Source organism: Engystomops pustulosus, chromosome 3 (assembly GCF_040894005.1).
Source record: "Engystomops pustulosus chromosome 3, aEngPut4.maternal, whole genome shotgun sequence".
NCBI lineage: Eukaryota > Metazoa > Chordata > Amphibia > Anura > Leptodactylidae > Engystomops > Engystomops pustulosus.
The window spans coordinates 154,506,947-154,529,882 of NC_092413.1; the positions used below are offsets into that span (position 1 = coordinate 154,506,947).

At 41.5% G+C, this 22,936-nt stretch overlaps 1 protein-coding gene across 4 annotated transcripts in view; it reads right to left on the reverse strand.

Annotated features, from left to right (window-relative positions):
- Positions 1 to 22,936, reverse strand: part of TMEM44 (transmembrane protein 44) — a 32,127-nt gene extending 9,191 nt beyond the window's left edge. Inside the window, exons 1-9 of one of the 4 annotated variants that reach the window (XM_072142642.1) lie at positions 22,144 to 22,220; positions 21,651 to 21,777; positions 18,791 to 18,884; positions 18,110 to 18,273; positions 16,194 to 16,280; positions 14,119 to 14,289; positions 10,766 to 10,924; positions 10,339 to 10,440; positions 9,555 to 9,728 (exon numbers count right to left, since the gene is read on the reverse strand). In XM_072142642.1, coding sequence (XP_071998743.1) covers positions 9,555 to 9,728; positions 10,339 to 10,440; positions 10,766 to 10,924; positions 14,119 to 14,289; positions 16,194 to 16,280; positions 18,110 to 18,273; positions 18,791 to 18,884; positions 21,651 to 21,777; positions 22,144 to 22,205 — 1,140 coding nt within the window. In that variant the 5' untranslated portion in view covers positions 22,206 to 22,220. Of the gene's footprint in view, positions 1 to 9,554; positions 9,729 to 10,338; positions 10,441 to 10,765; positions 10,925 to 14,118; positions 14,290 to 16,193; positions 16,281 to 18,109; positions 18,274 to 18,790; positions 18,885 to 21,650; positions 21,778 to 22,143; positions 22,221 to 22,422; positions 22,443 to 22,588 lie in introns of those variants that run through there. The other 3 variants (XM_072142643.1, XM_072142644.1, XM_072142641.1) reach the window with 3 other exon arrangements.

Sequence of the window (22,936 nt, forward strand, 5' to 3'; positions counted from 1 at the left end):
CAACGTGAATTCTAACAACCAACACCCCACTGCCAGCCCATAGAATAAAGCCACAATTCAAATTAAATCTTGCAAAAAAAAAAAAAAAAAAAAGCAATATAATCAATATAATATCTACACAGAACTACAGTTCATACAAAAGACACCGATCAAATTTCCAACATTACAGAATCCATAAGAGAGGCCATTTACAAGATCCGCATACAAAAAAGTCTGAATGGAAAGCATGTTTTTATTCATTATCTCATACACATACTACAAAACGGTCAGTCATTTTGTCTTATAGCACTTCTCTCGCAATAAGCCACACCCTTTTTGCACATTCCCATTAGCCATATATATGTGAGGAAACTAAGTATTAGTTAAGTAGATGGTCATTTGACACTGATAATCCTCCATGTTGTACTGTTTCATATGACTGGCATAGTAGTATAAAACCCTATAGAAAAAAACTGGATTCCACAAAAAGTTCTAAAAAAAAAAAAAATCATAATTTTATTCAATATCATACTAAAAAATTTGGAACAGACATTCAGAAATAACAGACTGTGCTGTAGGGACTCAACATCCATCCAAGGGACATGGGTACTACAAGGATGGTGTAAAATCACTATTGGAATTCTAGTATTAAAGGCGTATTCTCATCTGGGCACTCACTTCCAGTTTCATAAATCTGCCATCATAAACATTTCTTCAATTAGATGTTATTAAAAAAAATTTAGTTTTAGGATGATAATTTCTCATAAATGTAGTCATATGGTCCCTTAGAAACAAGACTGTGACCTTTGGATACGACCACCTCTGCTGGAGGGATTGCACAAATAAACAAAAAGTTTTTGTATATGAAATGTCCCAGAGTTTACTGCATGTCCCACATCCATTCTGTGGTAGTGATCGCTGAATCCAGGTGGTCAGGCAGGACTGGCCACCGCTGCCAGAGTGTGAGGTGGTTGTATCCGAGGAAGACATCTCGCATCTAAGGGACCATATCAATACATTTATGAGAAATTATCTTCACACAGGAAAATTTTTTCAATAACATCCAACTGAAGAAATATTTACATATGGCAAATTAATTTAATTAAATGTGATTGCCCAGATGGGAATACCCCCTTAAGTTAGACATAGTATAGAGAATCACAGACATATGTACAGGATGGTGTAAAATCACTAATACTGTTCTAGTAATACATTCCAGGCAGAGTATGGAGAGTACCTAGTGGTAAACTATAGACCTAGTGTATAGATTACCTACAATTAGCTCTACCTTTCCGTGCAAAGTATAGTAATATTACATGTTTAGCGTTTTCCCTCGTCTAAAACCAATACTATACCATAGCATAATATTACTATACCTTGCACATATGGAGTAGATCTAATTGTAGACATTCTATACACTAGGTCTATGGTTTACCACTAGGTACTCTCCATACTATGCCTGTAATTTATTACTAGAACACTATTAGTGATTGAACACCATCCTGTACATATATCAAAATTGTCTGAGGTAAAACTGGTCCAGTTGCCCATGGAAACCAATCAGAGCTTAGCTTTACTTTTACAAACAGCTGTGGGAAAATGAAAGCTGAGCTCTGATTGGTTGCCATAGGCAACTAGAACAGTTCTGCTTTCGGACAGCTCTGATAAATCCTCCCCATTATGTCTGTGATTCTCTATACCATGTCTAACTTTAAGGGGTATTCTCGTCTGGGCACTCACATTCAGTTTCACTAATCTGCCATATATAAACCATATTTGCCATATTTCTTCAATTAGATGTTATTAAAAAAATGTTCCTGTGTGAAGAAAATTTCTCATAAATGTAGTGATAAGGTCCCTTAGAAACAAGACTGTGTCCCTGGATCATATGAGAACTTTTTGTGGAATCCTGACCTTCTATGGTTTTTATCTATACACTACTGTAGCATCGTTGATTGCAATCCCATATACAATGCAAAAAAACATATTTCTGCTGCAGATTTTTCATCTACAGAATATTAGTGACCTGTCACTTATTGCTGCGGATGGTGGCGCCAAAATCAATCTATGCAATGCCCTTATCCGGGATTTCCAGTTAGCTATCTCCCCATCATCTTAGGACACTGACAACATGGCTCCTTTCTACTCCTTGCCGGAGTAAGATAACAGGATATTTCTGTTTCATATATGACTATGTATGTTACATCCATATAGAATGTGTTGTATGTGTGATGATGTGGTTAATGTCTCTATGAGAGCGGTGGATGTGTGTATTAATGCATATATACATGTGGTGATTGTAGATGTATTTATTAGTATTCTATTTTACTCCCCAAAAAAAAACCCTGTCTGGCAGAAACCCTGCATGTTCCCAAACAACTTAAAAATACACATGATGCTAAAATATATTTTTAAATAATCTTATTTCCATTGCTGTGGTTTTGTGCCTTGGAGTTGTTAGTTTTGTCCTTTGATGACATATCACAAGATTTTCCATCAGGACATTAAAATAATTTGGTATATATGACTAACCTTTTATGTGCCATCTTAGGTAGGGGGAAAAAACTGGGCAGAAACTGGAATTTCCTATGTGAATGTTGTTTGAAAAAAAAACATTTCAAGACACTTCATGTCATGTAACAGAGTTCTCTCTCAATGTTCCACACAGCAGCATGTCCTAGCAGTGAGGCATGTCAATAAGGAACAAGGAGGCAGGGCAACGCAACTAATATTTAATATGCAGAACTCACTTGGTTTGTGACTCACATCAGGTGAGTTGGATACAAGTTTACAAACTGTTTTTTTTAACACGGCAGCCATAGAAAAGAATATGGGCAATATTGGCAATTTTTTTATCATGGTTTTTAATTAAGTATTTATTTTAGGAGGGTTCATTTAGAAGGCAGGTTCTCTTTAATATGTGCAGAACATTTTAGAAAGTGCAGGCAAGATAAAGAATTACTAGTTATTAGTCACGTTCCTGTGTACACATTCCACTTTAATACTTTATTAATTGCAATGTCCATGCAAATGTAACTTTATAAAGACAGGCAATCCTCGGGTTACGTACAAGATAGGTTCCGTAGGTTTGTTCTTAAGTTGAATTTGTATGCAAGTCGGAACTGTATATTTTATAATTGTAACCCCAGCCAGAAATTTTTTTTCGGTCTCTGTGACAACTGGATTATAAAAATGTTGGGTTGTCATAAGAACCAGAATTAACAGTAAAGCTTATTTGCAGACACCTACAGCTGATTTTTATAACCCAGTGCTAAAGTGCAGTGAATTACCAACAACCAGAGGTCCGTTTGTAACTAGAGGTCGTCTAAGTCGGATGTTTTTAAGTAGGGGACCACCTGTATATAGAAACTTTGACATTATTTTTACTAGCCAAGATACACTTGGATAAACTTAGCGACACCAACAATATAAACTCATTTACTTTTGACTTTGAGATTGTACACAGTGACCTCTAGTGGTGAATACTTGTACAGAAGTACCGGTTATCATGTATGGCTGAGAGCCCGTCAGGCAAATTAATCCCATAAACTAAATATATTTTCATAAACTGCCATTAGAGAGCATTGCCTCTATCCCCTCATTGTCCCTCTACATGCCTGTAAACTTAAGCAATGAGGTCCTAAAGCTTTATGCAAATGACCTGTGAGATGTCCAATGAGTTATTATCATATTCAAGCTTGTTCATGAGTGGGAGGCACAGCCACACCCCCAGTGCTTGACTGACAGGCTGTATAATGGTGCAAGGCTGTATAATGGAGTGAGGCTGTATAATGGTGTGCTTCCTGGTGCTGGCGCCCCCTGCAGCCTGTGTGTGTATAGGAGAGATACAACAGCTCCAGGCAGCCATGTTATAGCAGAACATCTCAGGTACTTGTGTAGGTGATGTCTGTGTCTCTCACACGTGTATTAGGAGAATGCAGCATGTCAGCAGATAAAGCACAGACATCAGCAATGCTTTACTATACATTACACACAGACATGAGCAGGGGGAGGAGAGGGGAGGAGTAACAGGGGTGACATCACTGCCTCTGACCTTGTGACCAGCCTCATATACATAATAAAGAAAGGATGATTTTACAATGATTAATGTATGAAATAGGACTAGTGACAGAGACCTGATGACAGGTGTCCTTTAACTGATTAACAAGTCGTAAATAACCAAAAGAACAGTATTAAAACCCTGTAGTTTGTTGCGTGCTGGTGCCCTGGTTCCAAACGTAACATACAAGAGCAAGAAGCAACAAACAAGTGCTGTTTTCGTTATTTACTTTGGTGAATATAGAAACCTTCATTAACAAGACAGGATATCTCAGACTTCCACCTATGTTTGTTAACTAAATATTAAGTACAATAATTCATGTTAGCCAGTACTATATCTGTACATATGGGAAGGGACAAGTTCGAGGAGTCAGCATAATATCTGGGTAGATTTTAGATGCTGGGCACTGCATACAAGTAATTAGAAAGTAGTCAGAGAAAGGCCGGAGATTAGTCACACTGGCCTGACTAATGTCTCAAATAACAAGTTAATCATCATAAGAAACATTCAGCAGCTGTCAGCCAGACCTGTTATGATGTACTTTGTACCTGGACAATGGGGCAACAATTCAGCCAGGAAAGGAAAGTCAAGCATGACTATTCCCTGCCCCAGTGACTCTTTACAGGTCATTTGAGAAAAATTCACATAAGGCCTATTGCACATGCAACATCCCCCATCGGGGCCTAGCCTTTTTCTTGGGGCCTGGAGGCAGCGGGGGCCCAGAATACCGGAGTGGTTGGCGGTTGCGGCCTAGGCACACTGTGGTCACGGTGCTTGGTATGAGGACCAGAGGGCTGTCCTACCACCTGGCAGGTCTCCGGCAGGTGATGTGTGCAAGAAATTAAATGAGGGAGAGGCTGATGTACTGGTTCTCCTTGGTGCAACCCCTTAGGCCGGTGCCACACAGGGCGCTTTGTCTGCGCTTGCAAACGCAAACAAAGTCGCGCCCACCGGGGCGGGCCTCGGCCCGATCGCATCGGCGTTTCTATGGAAACGCCTGCGATCGGGAACGAGCCGCCGGTGTTTTGCGTTAAATTAACGCAAAACACCGGCGGCTCGTTCCCGATCGCAGGCGTTTCCATAGAAACGCCGATGCGATCGGGCCGAGGCCCGCCACGGTGGGCGCGACTTTGTCTGCGTTTGCAAGCGCAGACAAAGCGCCCTGTGTGGCGCCGGCCTCAGTGTCCATAGTATAAATCCCTGGGTAGTGGATGGGGCGCCCTTGGTGTAACAACCGTACTTAGGGAACAGATGGAGGCAATGTTGTGCAAAATAACTCACGGTTCTTTATTCAATCAACTGCAGGCAACGGGCCAAACAATCTTGTACAGATACCAGATTATTGGAGATTATGGATTACTGAGAGTGGTCATGGAGAGTGATCCTCAGGAGTAGTTCACCAGCCTGGTAGTAGGTGCAGGCTGGGAGGTAGCTGTGTCCAGATATGGAAGCTGCAGCTTTAATCCTAGGTATTCTGTGTGTGGCACTGAAGGTGTGACACACGATCTCTGGTCACTCAGTGTTGTAGAAGATGTCTGCTCTCTAGGGGAGCTGGGCCTTAAAAGCTTCTCATGAGGTGAGAGCTCAGCACTAAGAGATGCTCCTCAGGAGCTAGGTTCCAATTCATATTTATGAGGTGGATTGTTAATTCCCTGGCTGATGCTCCTTCTTATGGGTACAGATCAGAGCTGACCCCCAATACATTGAATATTTGCCTTTGTTTTTCTTTGTTGTTATTCTAGGTTCCAAGAGAGCTTGTCACTTCCTGTCCAGGGATTTTTTGTTACCCTCTGGTCAGGTGGTCTCACTCTCCAATCACACTCCAACTTACAATGAAGCCTATAATTGGATAACATATTTACACAGATAACACAGATATAACCCTTGCCTGTTCAGGCAGAATCTACCGCTGCTGAGTGCCTAAGACCTATGGCATTCTCTTTATGAGCTGATCAGACTCGCTTAGAGGGGTTCTACAGGTAGAGGGCCTCATTCGCAAGCACTCCCTTGCCTACACATTGGCCGGTGGTGTTGCACACACAAGCGTGTTGCACGCATCAGACTCGCACGTGGCAATAGGCCTAATGTTAAAATAGAGTTTTTAAAACAAAGCAGCCTGTTGGTCATCAATGTAAAAATATGTCTAATGTCAACATTCACCTCTGCAAAGCAGTCAAGTTTCCTCTAAGATGCAGATACCATAGAGTGCAAGAAAGTGCTTGCAGAGTTCCTCTGACACCAAAGGCATATATCTTGCTCCTTCTGTATTCTCAGCACGGTGCTGCTGGAAAACAAGAGTCAGGAGCAGAGGCTCCTCTGAGTGCCATGTGGGATCACTGGGAAACGAGTAAAGGGAAAAGGATGCATAAAGCAGTTGAGGACACTGTATAGAGGGGAGGGGTGTGTAGGATAGGGGAGAGGGGAAAATAAAAGTGTCCATTGTACGGGGGAGGTTGATTTACAATAAAGGGGGCAGTATAGAAAGGGGGTGGGTGGGGTATTTATCATTGTATGGCTCTTATGCTTGGTTCAGGTACACCAATATTATTGGTAGTTTTCTGGCGTAGAAGCACTGAAATAATCACAATTTCTTGCATACTGCAAGAAATTGCAATTATTCTTAAGACTAGACCACCTCCAGGCCACGTTTCTCTTTTCCTTGCTAAACCAAATTGTCTGTGTTACCCCAATGGTTTGGCAATGAAGAGAAAGGGTGTTTAGATCTAAAAGAGGTGGGGACACAGGTTAACAAAATTCGAAAATCATGAATCTTACTGGATGTAGACATTCTGAGAGCCTAAACTTGAGACATGTGCAACATCCGCCACCAGGGCCTAGCCTTTTCTTGGGGTCTGGAGTCAGCCGGGGGCCCACAGTACCTGAGTGGCTGGCGGTTGCGGCCTAGGCATGCTAGGGTCACGGTGCTTGGTATGGGGAACCGGAGGGCTGTCCTACAGCCTGGCAGGTCTCCAGCAGGGTGGTGTTGGCAAGAAATGATGAGGGAGAGGCTGCTATAGCGGTTCTCCCTGGGGAAACCCTTTGGGGTCTGGAGTATGAGTCCCAGTGTAGTGCATATGGTGCCCGTGATGATGACAGCCGTAGTAGCAGGGACCAGACGGAGGCAGACGTTGAACAAAAATAACTTACAGTTCTTTATTGGAACCGACAGGAACAGTAGGAACGTGCCTTAACAGAATGGTGGAATGCTGGAGATGTAGTTGGAGGGAACCACAGGATGGATCATCAGCCTGGATGCAAAAGGTAGACTGGGAGATAACTGTGTCCTAGTCGGACGCTTCAGCTTGTCCTGGATTGCTTCAGGTATCACCCTTGAAGGTAGGATGATACCCCTTTCCTCACTCACTAACTCACTACACTCAGGCAGGGAGCTGAGCTCTCCTGCTCTTGTCTGGTGTGCTGGCTGCACAGACTCCTCTGAGTCTCTAATCTGTCTGTTCAGACTCTCTGGTCTGACTGACTGCTTCTTCTTCTGAGAGAGAACTGACTTCTAGAAGTTTCCTGACCAGGGGTTTTGTTACTCCCACTGGTCAGGTGGTGGCTACTTCTCCAATTACATCTCAGCTTACAGACATAAGGTATAACACATGTGATTGGCTACTGGAATTACATCACAGAAAACAATTAACTTCTGCCTTACCAGGCAGGTTCTACCACTGCAGTGTTCATTTGTGTTATGTAGTGACCTGCTGTGGGGTTGATCAGACCCTTCACAGGCTGCAAGCTACATGGTGGGACGTATTTGCAACAACCACTCTGCCTTGCATCGGCGAGGGTGTTGCACATGGCCTTATTTTATGCTATTAGTATTATGTTACCATGCAAAACATGGAGTGATATATATATATATATATATATATATATATATATATATATATATGGAACCTAATGCATATATACATCTTATTTTTTGAATAGCAATTCATCCTTTTATACATGTATGAATATTTGTCCATTTACACATGTAACATGCTCATATCTTTCAAGTCATTAGTCTCTTGGGGTGACTCTGGTGTACTGATTTAAATTATGCAATATGTTTTAAAGTAACTATTTTGACGAAGGTAACCTCCTACGTGTCTCACAGGAAGTTGTAAGCGGGAAATTTTTAACTAAAAAGATGTTTAAATAAGTGCACATCATGACTAAGGCCCCGCAGGCTGTATCCTCTGTATTTTTTGTGGATTTTACTGACCTCTGAAAAGTGGAGGCTTTCTGCTTTTGTTTATGAATCTCTGGAGGTCTCTGGACATGCATTAAACAGGAAGAAGGTATAGGGATGAGTGGTGGGCTGGCATGACCTTTTTTGCTTATATATCGGCAGAGGTATGATGGTAGACGAGGGAAATGAATATAGAGAGCAATGCACTGCAACCTTGTACAGCTCATCTAATGAAAATTAAAAAACATGGAGGGGGGCTCAAACCTAACTATAGGGTCCCCTTGATTTCTATGTATGCCACTGTAGAACACCATTAATCTCATGGTGCTGCACATTCGATAAGGGGTTCACATACATTACACCAAGATTACAAACAAGAGGAAATTAAAAAATATATATATATATATATTATATATACTAGTATAAGTGGAAATTGGACCCTGCACACAATTTATATGGTTGTGTTGTCTATTTCTGGTCTGGATGAATACCTATGGCAGATGGAGAAGGTTTACTGGTAGTAGACTGTCCCTAGTGATACCCTAGGGGGTTCTGGGCACCAGTTTTCTTATGTTTTTCAAGGTCTGTTTTGCTGAAAAAATGCACTTTATAAAAATATGCTAATGAGCCAGAGGCTCTGTTCGCTCATCAAGTATTCACGACCCCGTAATCAAAATTCATGTTCTGTCCCTCCCACTAGCGCAGCAGAAAACTGGTGATGTTACCCGACTGTCTGCAAGTCTCGCGCATGCACAATTTACTTGCGTAGCCGGATGTAGACCACTGCGGTTGTGCAAGGAAACCTGGCTAGTGTACAACCGACTGCACAAGCGAAGTGTTACTGTGCATGCGCGGGACTTGCAGACAGCCGGGTGATGTCACCCGCTGTCTGCTGCACTAGCGGTAGGTGTGGAACATGAATTTTGATTAAGAGGGTGTAAATAATTGATTAGCGACTGGGGACTGAAGGCGATTGGTTGAAGCAGGCTGGAGCGCCTCCAATTCATTAGCATATTTTTATAAAATGGATTTCTCTGTCAAACGAAGCTTGCAGGAGTAGGAAAACAGCTGCCAATAACTCCTAAGCTCCTAAGCTAATGATCATGACAGGGGAGCGGGGGAGCGGGGGAGCGGGGGGGGGGGGGGGGGGGTGCCGGGGGGGGGGCAGTCTACCACCAGTAAATCTGGTGATAGTTGTCCTTTAATGTTTGCTCAATGAAAAAAAAAAATTACAACTCTTGGAATATCCCTTTAATTCAAAAATAAATCATCAGCCCAATGAGCATCATGCATGGTTTTAAAAATTAAGTAAAATAGAGAGAAGAGACCACATACCTCTAGGTCAGTAGTATAAGATGCATCAGAAGAGCTGGATGGGGAATTTGTGGAGTGTCTGACACTAGGAGGAGGATACACATTCAGGTCAAGGTATTGTGGTGCTTCCTTATGATAAATGAGCCCAGGGTTAGTCTGACCATCACCAGGTAGTCTCACTGCTCCAATATCATTCTGAATATTCAAGAAAACATGTGTGTTAGAAGATGAGGTCCAGTTTACATCTCCATTCATTTGTTATTTGCATGGGTGGGGGTGGAAGATATTAGCTAATTTACAACTATAGATCTAAAAGTTTTGCACCACTTTCATAAAATGTAAAGGAAAGCCCCTGGTTAAGACCCCACTATTACCTCCCCAGCTGCCATTCCATAGACTCCACACTATAATGATGTATTAGATTTAAAGGGGGATTTCCAGTTATGTTAAATGTTTTATATATGGCTGAGGGGAGTTTAAAAATAATGTAGAGCTTTTACTCACCTCTTTCCAGGCTCCCATTAATACGTTGTGCCATACTGAGCGCAGCTGCACGCCTGCTACAGCATTAGTTTCAGGCTGTAACAAGCATGCGGCTGTGGCAGGACTTGGCAATGGTGGGTGGCTCTACGAGTGAACAGGAGCATGAATAGAGGAAAGTATAAAGCTCTTAATTATAAAAAAGAAATTTATATACCCAGACAACCCTTGATTAAATGTTCTGTCTCAAACTTAGAAAGATTAGCAAATCCAACACAAATGTTTTTTGCATAGATCAGTTTTACAAGAAGAAAACAATGGCTACCTGTTGCACTTGCTCAACACTCAGCCTCATATAGCGTCCCAGTGATACATTGCTGCTTAGACATCTGTTAGGAGCGGCTTTCAGGGGTGACCAGCTTGAGTCCTAGAAATAATGCAAATTAATTATATAAACGGGTGAACTTTTCCATAATTAGACAAAGCTTATACATTAGAAGCAAACTGTTGTTAAACAAATATTATAGTATTTCCATAAAGTATAAATGTTCACGTGAGGTGTACACAGTGCAGATCTTTCATCTGAGTGCTAGTTTAAAATCTTTAGCATATTTTAGAATTAAAGTGGATAAAGGTTTTAACAAATCCACAACAAAAATGGACTTCAACCTTATTGATGGTAAAAGGCTGTACTGTGAGAGTAGCCACACTAAACCAGAATCAGAACCATTATGTTCTACAGTATAACCAACCTGAGCGTTCGTGGTAGTGAGATGGACAACGCTTCTCTTATCTGCCACGTGTTCCTCTGTTTCTAGTAACTTGCAGCTTTCTTCGTCCATTGTTGCATTAAATACAAGTCCCAACTGCTGGATCCTTTTATTTTTCATTATACAAGACAGTAACAATAACTGCAGATATTGCAATGTCAAGGGTTCTACCACATATCAAGCTGATGGCTCAGTGAGATTTAATCAAATAACAGGCAGAGAATGCATTGTCTTTATTTTTAGTCTGTGATGTCCATTCTATCAAATATTTGTATCCTGTATGTCTAAGGTCCTGGTGGCCAGCCTATGGCACAGGTGCCAGAGGTGGCACTCAGAACTTCCTCTTCCTCTAGTCCTAGGCAGCCCTGGATGTCACGCTCTGTGCCATTTTAAAGTGACATCCTTGGCAGCCTAGGGATGCAGGAGGGACGCTTAGTTGTGCACATTGCTGGATTATCATTGGAGTGTCTTTACCGGACCCAAAATTTTTTCTGTTTAAGCGACCCTGGAAGAATTCTTTATTGATCATCCAAATTCTGATAATCCAATTTATTTCAACTGAATTGACCTCCTCAGGTTGATATGATTGAAAGTTGTGGCTAAAAAATGTGCAAAAAGTTACGACTTAAATTGGCTCGTTGACACTTTGTGATAAATAGGTGGGTTTTGAATGTAGTTTGGGTACTCAGTCTCTAAGTACTCAGTTCCCTATCACTGGTCGGAGGTATTAAAATTTTATCACTCCGGTTAACAATGCTTGCTGATAAAGGGCTACAAGTCCTCCCCAAATCATCTAAAATTAGCTGCCAGTGGGGCAATGTACTTTAATTACAGCCATTTTTCTGAAATGCAAATGATCTTTCCTGGCTCATGTCTCCTGGCTCTGACTCTTCTCTCTCTACACGCCCCATTATTGTGACTAACAGCTTTGTGTCTCTTCACATCAGCTCTGCCTCCTTGTACTTATAGACTGTCTGCTAATATTCAACTACAGACGTATAAACCTTTATTTAGTTATAGGAAATATGTCAATTTTTATACACAGTGCCTTGTGTTACATTTGTGTCGTGACCAGAGTGATATAATCACGGATCCTTAAACCTTCTAACAATAGCAAACTGTACACCATGTATGTGATCACATGAAATCTCAGCATGCCTCTATGGAGGATGGAGAGGAGTAGAAATCCATGGAGGCTGCTGTGACTTCATGTGGTCTGATACATGCATGGGGTACAGCTTTCTATTATTAAGAAGCTAAAGGACCTGAAATGATGTAACTCTGGTCACATAACCTGAACTGCTAAATAGTAAGGAGGCATAAGGCATGAGGGGTAGATGGGAAGCCCCCCCCCCCCCTCTAACGGCAGGTAACATGATAAGATAAAAGGTAATTTATGGAGATGTAAGAAAAACAATATTTAGCTAAAAGAAGGGTGTCAGTTAGTTCCTATAGAGTCCTATTAACGATCACTGGCTGTATATGTGCAAATGTGGTGACAAGTTGCTTTTTCAAGCTGATGCTAAAACATCCATAATCCTACAAGAAATGTTGTACAAATCAGTAGTACAGCATGTGCACACAACACTGCTATGTGACTTAGGGTTGTGACCTAGCTGCTGTGACGCATTCCCCTATCTTTTTCACAAGGCATCTATGTAATCTTATACCTCAGCTGAAGAGCTTTAGAAGAACTTATTATTAAAGAATAAAGTATAAAAAAAAGAGAAAGAAGTATTCTCAGAACAGATAAATCACAAAATGTCTTAAGCTATTCAAATAACTGAAAATTGAAAAACTTTATAAACTTTATGTTGCAAGTACAGAAAATTTAGAGTTCCTTATGCAGCACTAACTAGAAGGATAAAACAAGAAATCAGTCTTGTTTTACTGTTCATTCAATAAGACTACAAGTTTCACACTCATACCAAGCGCTTCCTTGGTTCAATTCATCTGTGAAACTATTTTGTGTAAGCCCAGCTTACCTTTGCATACAGGGGTTTTCAGGGAATTTAATGGGGTTGTCTACTTCCAGCAAATAATCTGGGGCATAACTTGAGGGGGTGCAGAGGGTGCGGTCGCTCTGGGCCCAAGAGGCTTAGGGGGCCCATCATTTGTCACTTTACCATATGAGAAGACTAGTACTATAAACCATACATTGTAGTCAGGGGCCTGGAACTGACTTTGCATTGGGGCCTATCAACTTCAAGTTATGCCACTGCAAATAATTAATATGGTTTGTGTAAGGAAAAGTTCTACAATTTTCCCATATATTTTCTGTATCAGTTCCTCGTGGTTTTCTAGAAATCTGCTTGCTGTCCTTCTATGGAAAGCTTCGGTCTACCTCCAGTGGATAGAAATTTGTCCATAGCCAGGCGATGTCACACAGGTGCAGGAGTTGCTATCACATGGCTCTGATTATTTTGTGTGATACAGCTTGGGCACCTGCGTGTCCAACACAAGACCATGGACAGATTTCTATCTACTGGAAGTAAACATAGAAGCTTTCTATAGAAGGACAGCAAGCAGAGATCTAGAAAACCATGAGGGATGGATACAAAAAGTATATTGGAAAATTGTAGAACTTTTCCATACTCAAATAATATCAATTATTTATTATATCAACCGCTTTAATATTGTTTACCTATCCTACCACGACCAGCACCCAACCAGCTGTATTCTGCAATTGTATAGTGAACAGATCATGAAAAGAAGGCTCTGTGCACATTATAGTGGCCATGTAGGAATACTGCAGTTGAGTAACTGTTCACATAAAAGGAAGAGTTCAGGCAGGTGCAGTATTCAGGCACAGCGGCTTTACAATTTATAAAGTGACCTGCTTCCAGCGTGTAAACTTCTACGGACATTGGCAAAGTACCTGGAACAGCGGTCATCAGTATCAAACACCTAGAGGGGCTTTAAAATGAAACATTCTTAGCATCCTGCAGTCACCACTAACGCCAACAATAACAGCTTTGTTATTTTTCATTTTACCAGTGCTCATGAATACCAGACCGCTTGATAAATCTGCCCCAGTGGTGTTAGTATTGACTTTGGTGAAAAAAATCATTTGCAGTATACATTTAATATTCATGATCTCCAAGATCGTATAGTTCACCAAAGGCTTGCCCTGATCTACACCATGCTTCATGTACTGTATACTGTGGCTCTGTCGCGATCATAGTAGTGCTGTGAGTAACCCCCTTTACCCATCAATAAGAGACCTAGTTTGAACTCCAGCTATCAAATATTGATAAAAGTAGGATAAATAGTGCTTTGTAGTAAAATAAATACCGTGGTTATCTAGGGCATTGTGTGCCCAAAGTAAAGGATACAGCAACATCCAGGGCGGCAGCACCCAATGATATAAGGAACCAAGGAATTGCTCTGACAAAGTATTCTTGGCTTCGATCATGTGATATGATGGCAGCTGCATACATCAAACTGGCCAATGCAGAAAACAGCACAGCCCACACTCGAATGACTGGGAACGTCAGCCCCTTGCACTGTAGATAAAACGTGATTATAAAATACAGAACACAGAGATGCTTAGTAGTATATTACACATAAATTATTATATTGGATGAAACTCAAAGGGATTCTAAGTAATCATCTGCCATAACAAAGTGTAGTCAGTAACCTCGGATGATAAGTATCAAATAAACCTGGACAATTGTATTTCATAACTCAAAGGCCGGACGAAGGTCATCAGTTTTTAAAACTGTGAATCATTATTCATGTTTTATGGATTAGGCAGGTTTTGAACAAAGTCAAACACAATAGATAGAAAGTCACAAAATTACACATATAGCCTAAAGCAAAAATATTTTCAAATAGTGGCTTTTTCTTAAATGGTTAGTGGAAAAACTTGTCTATTGGCCATTCTTACCAGATAGCAAGCGATGAGAATTCTGTGTGATGTCTGTATCGTGGTTAGCAGAACATTAGGTCGGTTTGCTATTGCAGAGACCTCATATTCTGCCAAATATAACTTGAGATCAGAGATTTGTGAATGTCTTTTTTCAGTGAAAATTGTACACGTTTAATCAGATTTTGGTTAGTGTGTTCAGAGTTCAGTGTATGCAACAATGCATTTTGTTTTGGGTTTTTTTTTCTCTGCTTCTTCCTGATAAACTTGCACAGGAGAAACAGACGGTAGTAGGATGTATCTTAGGGTTCATTCACATGGCCGTCTGCGGGGACACCACATGTGTGGCACCATTCCGCACCGCACACAGGAATAGATAGAGCATGCTCTCTCTCTTCCCTGGTGTGCGGCCGTGTTCCGCTGTCTCCTATGGAGGGCATACCGCGTGTGAATGCACCCTTAATGCCATCAGGGTTTTTTTTATGCATCGCAACGGAGACGCAAAGGATGAAAAAAAAAACCTGCTGTGTGAAAAGATCCATTGAGCAGCGATGTCTCAGAGTTTAGTGCAAGTCCAATGTGATGAGGGATCGCATTGGACTCGCACAAGAAAAACGCTTGTGGGTAAGGGGCCTTAATGGAACTTATGTAACTGTGGGGCACACCTGGAAAGGTCATTAAATGATTTCTAATTTTCTGGGGCTCCTCAGTAAAGTAAAAGTGTCTCTTTACAAACTGTTATATGAAGTCCATATCCTTGAAAGTGAAAATGCTGGCATAACAAAAGCCTCCAAAGATACCCGTATTTTTTGGCCTATAAGGCGCACCTCTAATAAATGCCAGCTAAGACATCTAGGTTCATATATAGGCGCACTGGAGTATAAGGCGCAGGATCAAATGCAGTACCTAAAAATGACCAGCAGGTGGCAGACCTGTGCACAGTTCAAGCCAGCTACACTTCCCAGGAAACTTGTCTTCAGCGTGTCAGAGAGCTCCGATCTCAGAGGTATGGGCTGCTGGGGGTTAATGCAGGGTGATGCAGCAGGGGTTAAGGGTCTCCCTCTGCCCCTTCTCCTTCCCTCCTCAGCCAGGGTGTTATTCCTGTGGGGTTCCCTGTGGCTCCTTCTCTTTCCCCTGTTACAGGGCTGTCAGGTATGGGGGATTTCTTACTGATGATGATGATGATGATTGCCTCGTGGTCGGCACTATGGCAGCTCTGGCCTCTCCGTGCTAGGGGAGGGCAGGAGGGGCACAATGTTAGTTGTGGTGCCAGGGCACTTCAGGAGCCAGGGACCCTGTATACTGTGTGGGAAGGTGCAGGAAATTTCTGGGGATGGAGCTATTAAACACTGGTAAATGTACAGTACATCTTGTCTGTAGTACATTTCTGTATAAGTTCATATATAAGGCGCACCGGCCTATAAGGGATTTTTGGTGCGCCTTATAGGCCGAAAAATACGGTAGATTAAGATAGGTCTTATATATGAATCAGCAACTGGCATGTACACAGGTGATGACAGCTTCTGTAGGCAAGCCACTTACCAATCTTGTGATGATAGGCACTCTCACTGTCCAGGAGACAAGAACAGCAACGATTCCAAGTGTAAAGCCAACAACATCCGTATTTTCCTGGAACATGATCACAGAGTACTAAGAGCAAAGCCTTGTCATCCGATTGTTATGTATTTATAGGAGTGATAGAGCAACATGAATATTAAGAATATAGTCACAGCAGATGCTAGAAGTAATACCACACTAGAAGACATGTAAACCCAGGACTGAACCTTCTACCCCTGGCTCCAGGAACTGACATGGATTATAGATAACTTGAACCATTATTTTTCTGTTCAAGTTATATTATATCTGATGGTTGGAGCCATCCCTGCTCTGCCACAAGTTATTTCAAAAGTAGCTAGTGTGGCAGAAATAGGACAAAGGGATTCTCTTGGGAGGATAAAAAAAGCCACTACAATTACATCAGAAAACTGCATTTGCTATTTATTAAAATCCCTTTGAGTCCTTTTTTGTTTCAGAAAAAAATTAAAATAAATATTTATCTTTTGAATTGTACTATTGGAAGCTATGGATTTATCATTAGAAACCATTATTATTTGGGCTGGATAAAAAGGAACCTATCATGAGGCTTAATCTAATTAAGATGACCAAAGAGGTCACAGGGAAGGAGAAGAGTCACCTCCTGGTTTGAATAAGTAATAACCTGGATAGTTAGTGGCGTCACGATGTACCTGGACTACCGATTGAGCCAGGGGGACAACCTACCATAACTCTTCACCACCCCTTGTGGCTACTTACCAGTCATTTGAATACAGCATTCAAAGATCTATTTTGTGTGATGCTGAAACTCCTATAATATATGGCATTGTCCAGTATAACAGGTTGGTGGTAGTGTGTAGGCCTGAACATTTACAAAAATGGAGTAACCTGCACTCCTGGCTTTAAAGCAACAGTATGAGATTTCAAATCATATTTGAGTAGTGAAATGGGAAAACAAAAGGACATATGGTACTTTTTCTCTTTTTTTTCAACCTACTCCTGTTTTTGACTGCATGTGAAATGTTTCATGTATAAATGCACCATCAAGGTGCAGTAGATCTGACATAAATACCTGATCGATGTGATCCCAACAACATCAAGAACAGGGTTTTACTATCCCACACCCTACTGCCAGCCCAATAAAGATATGGTATGCAAAGCACTTCCCATGTACATCTATGGGAGGGCCTTGGCCATGTACAGCTCGCCCCTAGACTTGAATGAATAGAGGTGGTGCAGTGCAACCATCTTTCTATTTTACCACTTTCTGAACACAGAACCCTGTTCTCAAGGTAGGGCCAGAAAACCCTTCAACGCTGGTGCACATAGGATGAGTTTACAAAAGGGATTCCTTAAGTAATTTTAAAGAGGTAGTGAGTACTAAAACATTAGTTAACAAAAAATAAATAAAATGGATGAGTTTCACATATTCATCAACCCAAGTTGTTTCCCTTCCTCATTTACATAGGAAATATTTCTTTCTGTTCTATATGGTAAATGCTTTTTGCCAAAAATACCATACCATGGCCATCTCTTGTCCAACATTCTTGGTAATTCCTCATGCAAACTAATCGGAGACATATCAGTAACTAAAGGGGTTGTGTTACCAGAGGATTATTATTGCTAGGTTCATGTAGGAGATGGAATGAAGCAGAACAACACATCATTGTGTATGACTGGCGCATTAAGGCCTGAGATATTTAAGACCATTACTATTAATGTACATTACAGCTGCTGTTGGAAAGTAGAGGTACAACATTCTACTGTTCATGTTATCTTATTTTAGTCAACAATTTGTTTGTTTCTGTTATATATGTATTGTTAAAACAAAATTGAGTATTTCCTACATCATCAATATCCTTTAAAAAAACACTAAGATTATTGCTTCTAGGAATTCTAGTTACCTGCAGCATTGTCCCAAGTAACCTTCTCCGACCAGTAGAATGCAACTCAGGAGCAGGAAAGTAATTTTCTTCTAAAGAGTAACAATACCCCAAACGTATAAACAGAACAAGTGACAAAGCAGATAAGAAATGCCTTTTATGTCGTCTTCTAGAACTCCGATGTCCTATGTAACCAGAAAATAAACAATTAGCAATTTTTTCTTACATTGCGTCCATATACCCAATCACGTTTATGGTTTATTGATTATTATCTAGTAATTTATTTCTTCCTAGAAAAATTATAGGACAAGGCAAAATCCATATCACAGTTACTGCTTATGATTACACAAACTCCTGTCACGCAGTTATAATGCGGAAAATGGCAGTGCAGCCACCCTCAATGTATACTTTTGGTTTAAGGGGGATATAATTTTAAGAATAAATCACACTGTCCTTCCAGTAGGCAGAAATGGTAGCAGTGTATGTGAAGTTGGGAAGTTGAGAACTGGTACATTGGGGGAAGTTGAAATGATCAAAAAAACACAAGACTGGACACTCACGGTGTTGTTATTGCAGATTCTGAAATTGGAAAGAAATTTGTTCCTGGTATTGGTTTAAAAACTTCAGGAAAATGAACATAAACATATATGCCTCTAGTCTCAATAAATAATTTCTAACAAATGGCCATTGTATGTCACTTACTCAGCCCAACTCTGTTTCTGGAGTTACATGCTGGGAATAAAGTCAGCACAAAGTTTATAATATCCGATAATGCCATATATGCCCCGGTGATGATCTGTTAACAAAGAAGAGCAAATAAAACCATCAGAACGAATGTAAACTGAGAAAACAGCGGCAACAAAAATTCTGTAAACAATACTTCAGATAAATCCCCCATAGCACTTCTGTCTCATTAGCATAATTTATAAAATTAATTTTTGGAGGGAAGCCATGGATAAGAAATATTTGAAGATTACCACAGTCAGTGTGCCTGGATTTAAGAGTAAGTGTCCCTGGTCTATCATGCTGGATTTTGATGGTGGATTTCCTCGAAAGGAAATCAACCAGCTGGATTCAGTGGTTTTAACCCAAGCATAATTACATGTTGGCACGTGACAACTGAAACAGGTTCCATTCTTTATTTAGATGCTAATGGCTTATTTTTGAGAAAAATGACTTAAAATATGCACTAGTTATGCATTAGTACTAGTACAGTACTTAGGAGCTCCTGTGTATGTAACTGAAACTCTGAAACTCCTTCTGGCTCCTAATTATTCACTCCTTCCTTTGGCACCGATGTCCACCTCCTCTGTCCGCTCCCCTGCCGTAGATCAAGTGATGTCAGTGGTCATGGTTGTTTTCCGCATTGACATCACCAGCTTTCTGACAGAGGAGTAGACGGAGGAGGTGTGCATTGGCACTGAATGAAGCCATGAATAATTGGCAGATGACAGAGCCAGAAGGGCTTCTGTGACGTAGACAGGAACCCCTGAGGCTCATTTACATATTTTTTAAATCCCTTTCTAGCCAAGCAAAGTCATTAAAAGCTAAATGAAGAACAGATCCTGTTTCAGGGGGCACATGCCAGTGTGTAAACATGATTGGGTTAAAGCCACTGGTTGATTTACCTTAAAGCAAATGATCAACAGACATCAGTGATTACAGGACCAGTAGATCAGTGATTTTCAACCTTTTTTGAGCCGCGGCACACTTTTTCTACTTAGAAAATCCTGGGGCACACCACCAACCAAAATAGCACAAAATGACACTAAACTGTCATATTATACATATAGTTAATAATATAGATTCTAAATTTATTTTACTTACTCAGTGTGAAACCTGGGCCTGTTTTGATGAACACAAAAGGGATATCCTCCCTTTCCTGATAAAAAGCCCCTAGCGACCCCCCTTTACTAATAAAAAGCCCATAGGGCCTACCTTTGCTGATAAAAAGCCCCTAGCGGCCTCCCTTTACTGATAAAAAGCCCCTAGCGGCCTCCCTTTACTAATAAAAAACCTCTAGCGGCCTCCCTTTACTAATAAAAAACCTCTAGCGGCCTCCCTTTACTAATAAAAAACCCCTAGCTGCCTCCCTTTACTGATTAAAAGGCCCTAGAGGCCTCCCTTTACTAATTAAAAAGGCCCTAGAGGCCTCCCTTTACTAATTAAAAAGGCCCTAGAGGCCTCCCTTTACTAATTAAAAAGGCCCTAGAGGCCTCCCTTTACTAATTAAAAGGCCCTAGAGGCCTCCCTTTACTAATTAAAAGGCCCTAGAGGCCTCCCTTTACTAATTAAAAGGCCCTAGAGGCCTCCCTTTACTAATTAAAAGGCCCTAGAGGCCTCCCTTTACTAATTAAAAGGCCCTAGAGGCCTCCCTTTACTAATTAAAAGGCCCTAGAGGCCTCCCTTTACTAATTAAAAAGGCCCTAGAGGCCTCCCTTTACTAATTAAAAAGGCCCTAGAGGCCTCCCTTTACTAATTAAAAGGCCCTAGAGGCCTCCCTTTACTAATTAAAAGGCCCTAGAGGCCTCCCTTTACTAATTAAAAGGCCCTAGAGGCCTCCCTTTACTAATTAAAAGGCCCTAGAGGCCTCCCTTTACTAATTAAAAGGCCCTAGAGGCCTCCCTTTACTAATTAAAAGGCCCTAGAGGCCTCCCTTTACTAATTAAAAGGCCCTAGAGGCCCATTTTATACAGCCTCTTCACCCTCATAAATTAATTATATGCAGCCCCCCATGAATTAATTATATACAGCCCAGGCCCCTCTCACCACCCACAGTTTAATTATATGCAGCCCCACATGGATTATATGCAGCCCCCTCCTTTTCTCCCAAACATTACATGCACCCCCCATTTATTATATACAGTCCTCTCTTCATCCCCCAGTCATCATATACAGCCCCCTCCTCATGCCCCCCCATTCGTTATATAGTCCCCTCCTCATAGCCCCCCCCATTCATTATATGTGGCCCGCTCCTCACGCCCCCCCCCCCGTTCATTATATGTGGCCACCTCCTCAAACACCTCCCCCTGTTCATTATATGTGGCCCCCTCCTCACGCCCCCCCATTCATTATATACAGCTCCTTCTCATCCCCATGGACTAGTAAATGTGACATTTCAAATAAAAGAATAGTACTCACCTCAGTCTTCTACTCAGATCCGGAGCTTCCAATTCGTCGTCTTCCTCCTCCTGCCGGCAGCCGCACAGCGCGTCACACGCAGCATCCTACAGCATACCGCGCGCCACTTTACGGCACAGCCAGGCTGCTGGGGATGGCAGCGTCTTTCGGCAAGCGGTGCCAGCACCCGGCATGGGCCGGCTGCAGGGGAGTGAGATCTGGCCACGAGTGGGCCCTCCCAGCAGCACTTGCCGGGCACCATAGTTCGGGGATCTTTCCCCGCGGCACACTCAACCATGTGTCGCGGCACACTAGTGTGCCGCGGCACACAGGTTGAAAATCACTGCGGTAGATGAATACTTCATTATTATATATCATATACCAAGCCTGGGTGTTGCCTAGTTGTATATATACATCTTATGAATACAATTATAATCCATACCTGAATGGTAAGCTGTTTGGACAACAAAGCCCCAATTGTGTTACACATAGAACCAAAAAAACCATAAATGCTCCAGAACACAGATTCTTCATAACGTGCCTTTCGTTTACACCTCAAGAAGAAATGTCTAAAAGAATTTGAGAAAAAAAAAGTTAGTTCCATTTCCTACATCACGGAAACATGTAAATATGTTTTCCAGGGTTGGAAACAATGCCTCTTTTTGTTACCTTGAAAGGTGTACTATTAGTACCCTTATGTGAAAGCCACAACAGAAGCAATTAATAGCTGTGGCCTATAGTCTGCTACAGAGTTTTCACAGCAGATTAAAAATGATCATTAATTTCCCTCCCATTAGAAACCTATGAGCATACAGTTATAAATCCTATATAGGGTTCTTCAACTGCCAACTATTGTCAAAGGGGCACAGCACTAACTTCCTTGTTGTGTACATACACAACACATTATCATGTGAATATTTTGGATTCAGACTGACCCCTTGTAGATCCAATGCACTTGTATAATCAGTCTGTGTTTTTTGATAAATGCAAAAAACATCCCTATGCCAGTCAGGTTACAAATGTCATTTTCCAAAGAACCTCTGAAAAATTAAAAGAGGAATCTGAATGGATGTTAAGGATTTCTGAAATTATAATATACAGAAATACAGGCGGGCATTGAGGGGTTCTGCTTTTCTTTCCTTCCTGGTTCAGTCTTAAGATACAGAAAATGCCAATAAAACACTCACACATGATATATATATATATGTACATACACCATATGAAGAAGGCTTGTTAAGCAGAACTACAGCTCAAGTATGTGCAGTGACTTAGCTCACCACACCATAGGTAATTTAACCCCCTCCATCTACGCTGACTGCAGTTGAGTAATTCCTGCAAAAGAGGCCAGAAGCTAAACAAGGAAGGAACAGGTGACATTACAGGGAGAAGGAGGTGAACCAGAACAAGCAGGACAGCAGCCAGAGCCCGAAGGACACACAGATCTTCTTCTCAGCAAAGCAGGTGATCAGGTAGTCCAGGTTCCAGAGCCCAGGGTCATGATCCTTCTTTACGGTGACGTTCCCCAACCTGTCCATGTTTTCCTTCTGCACTCTCAAAGCTTGAAGCCTGGAGACCAATGCATCCTGGAGAGTAGGCAACACATGACTACCTGTGTACCTGCTGCTGGCATACACCTGGCCTGTGAATACTTGCAGGCTACTGAGGCGAAGCACTAGGTAAAGCTCTGCTCCACCTGCACCACGCCCCTGCCCTACCCTGCGAGAAACT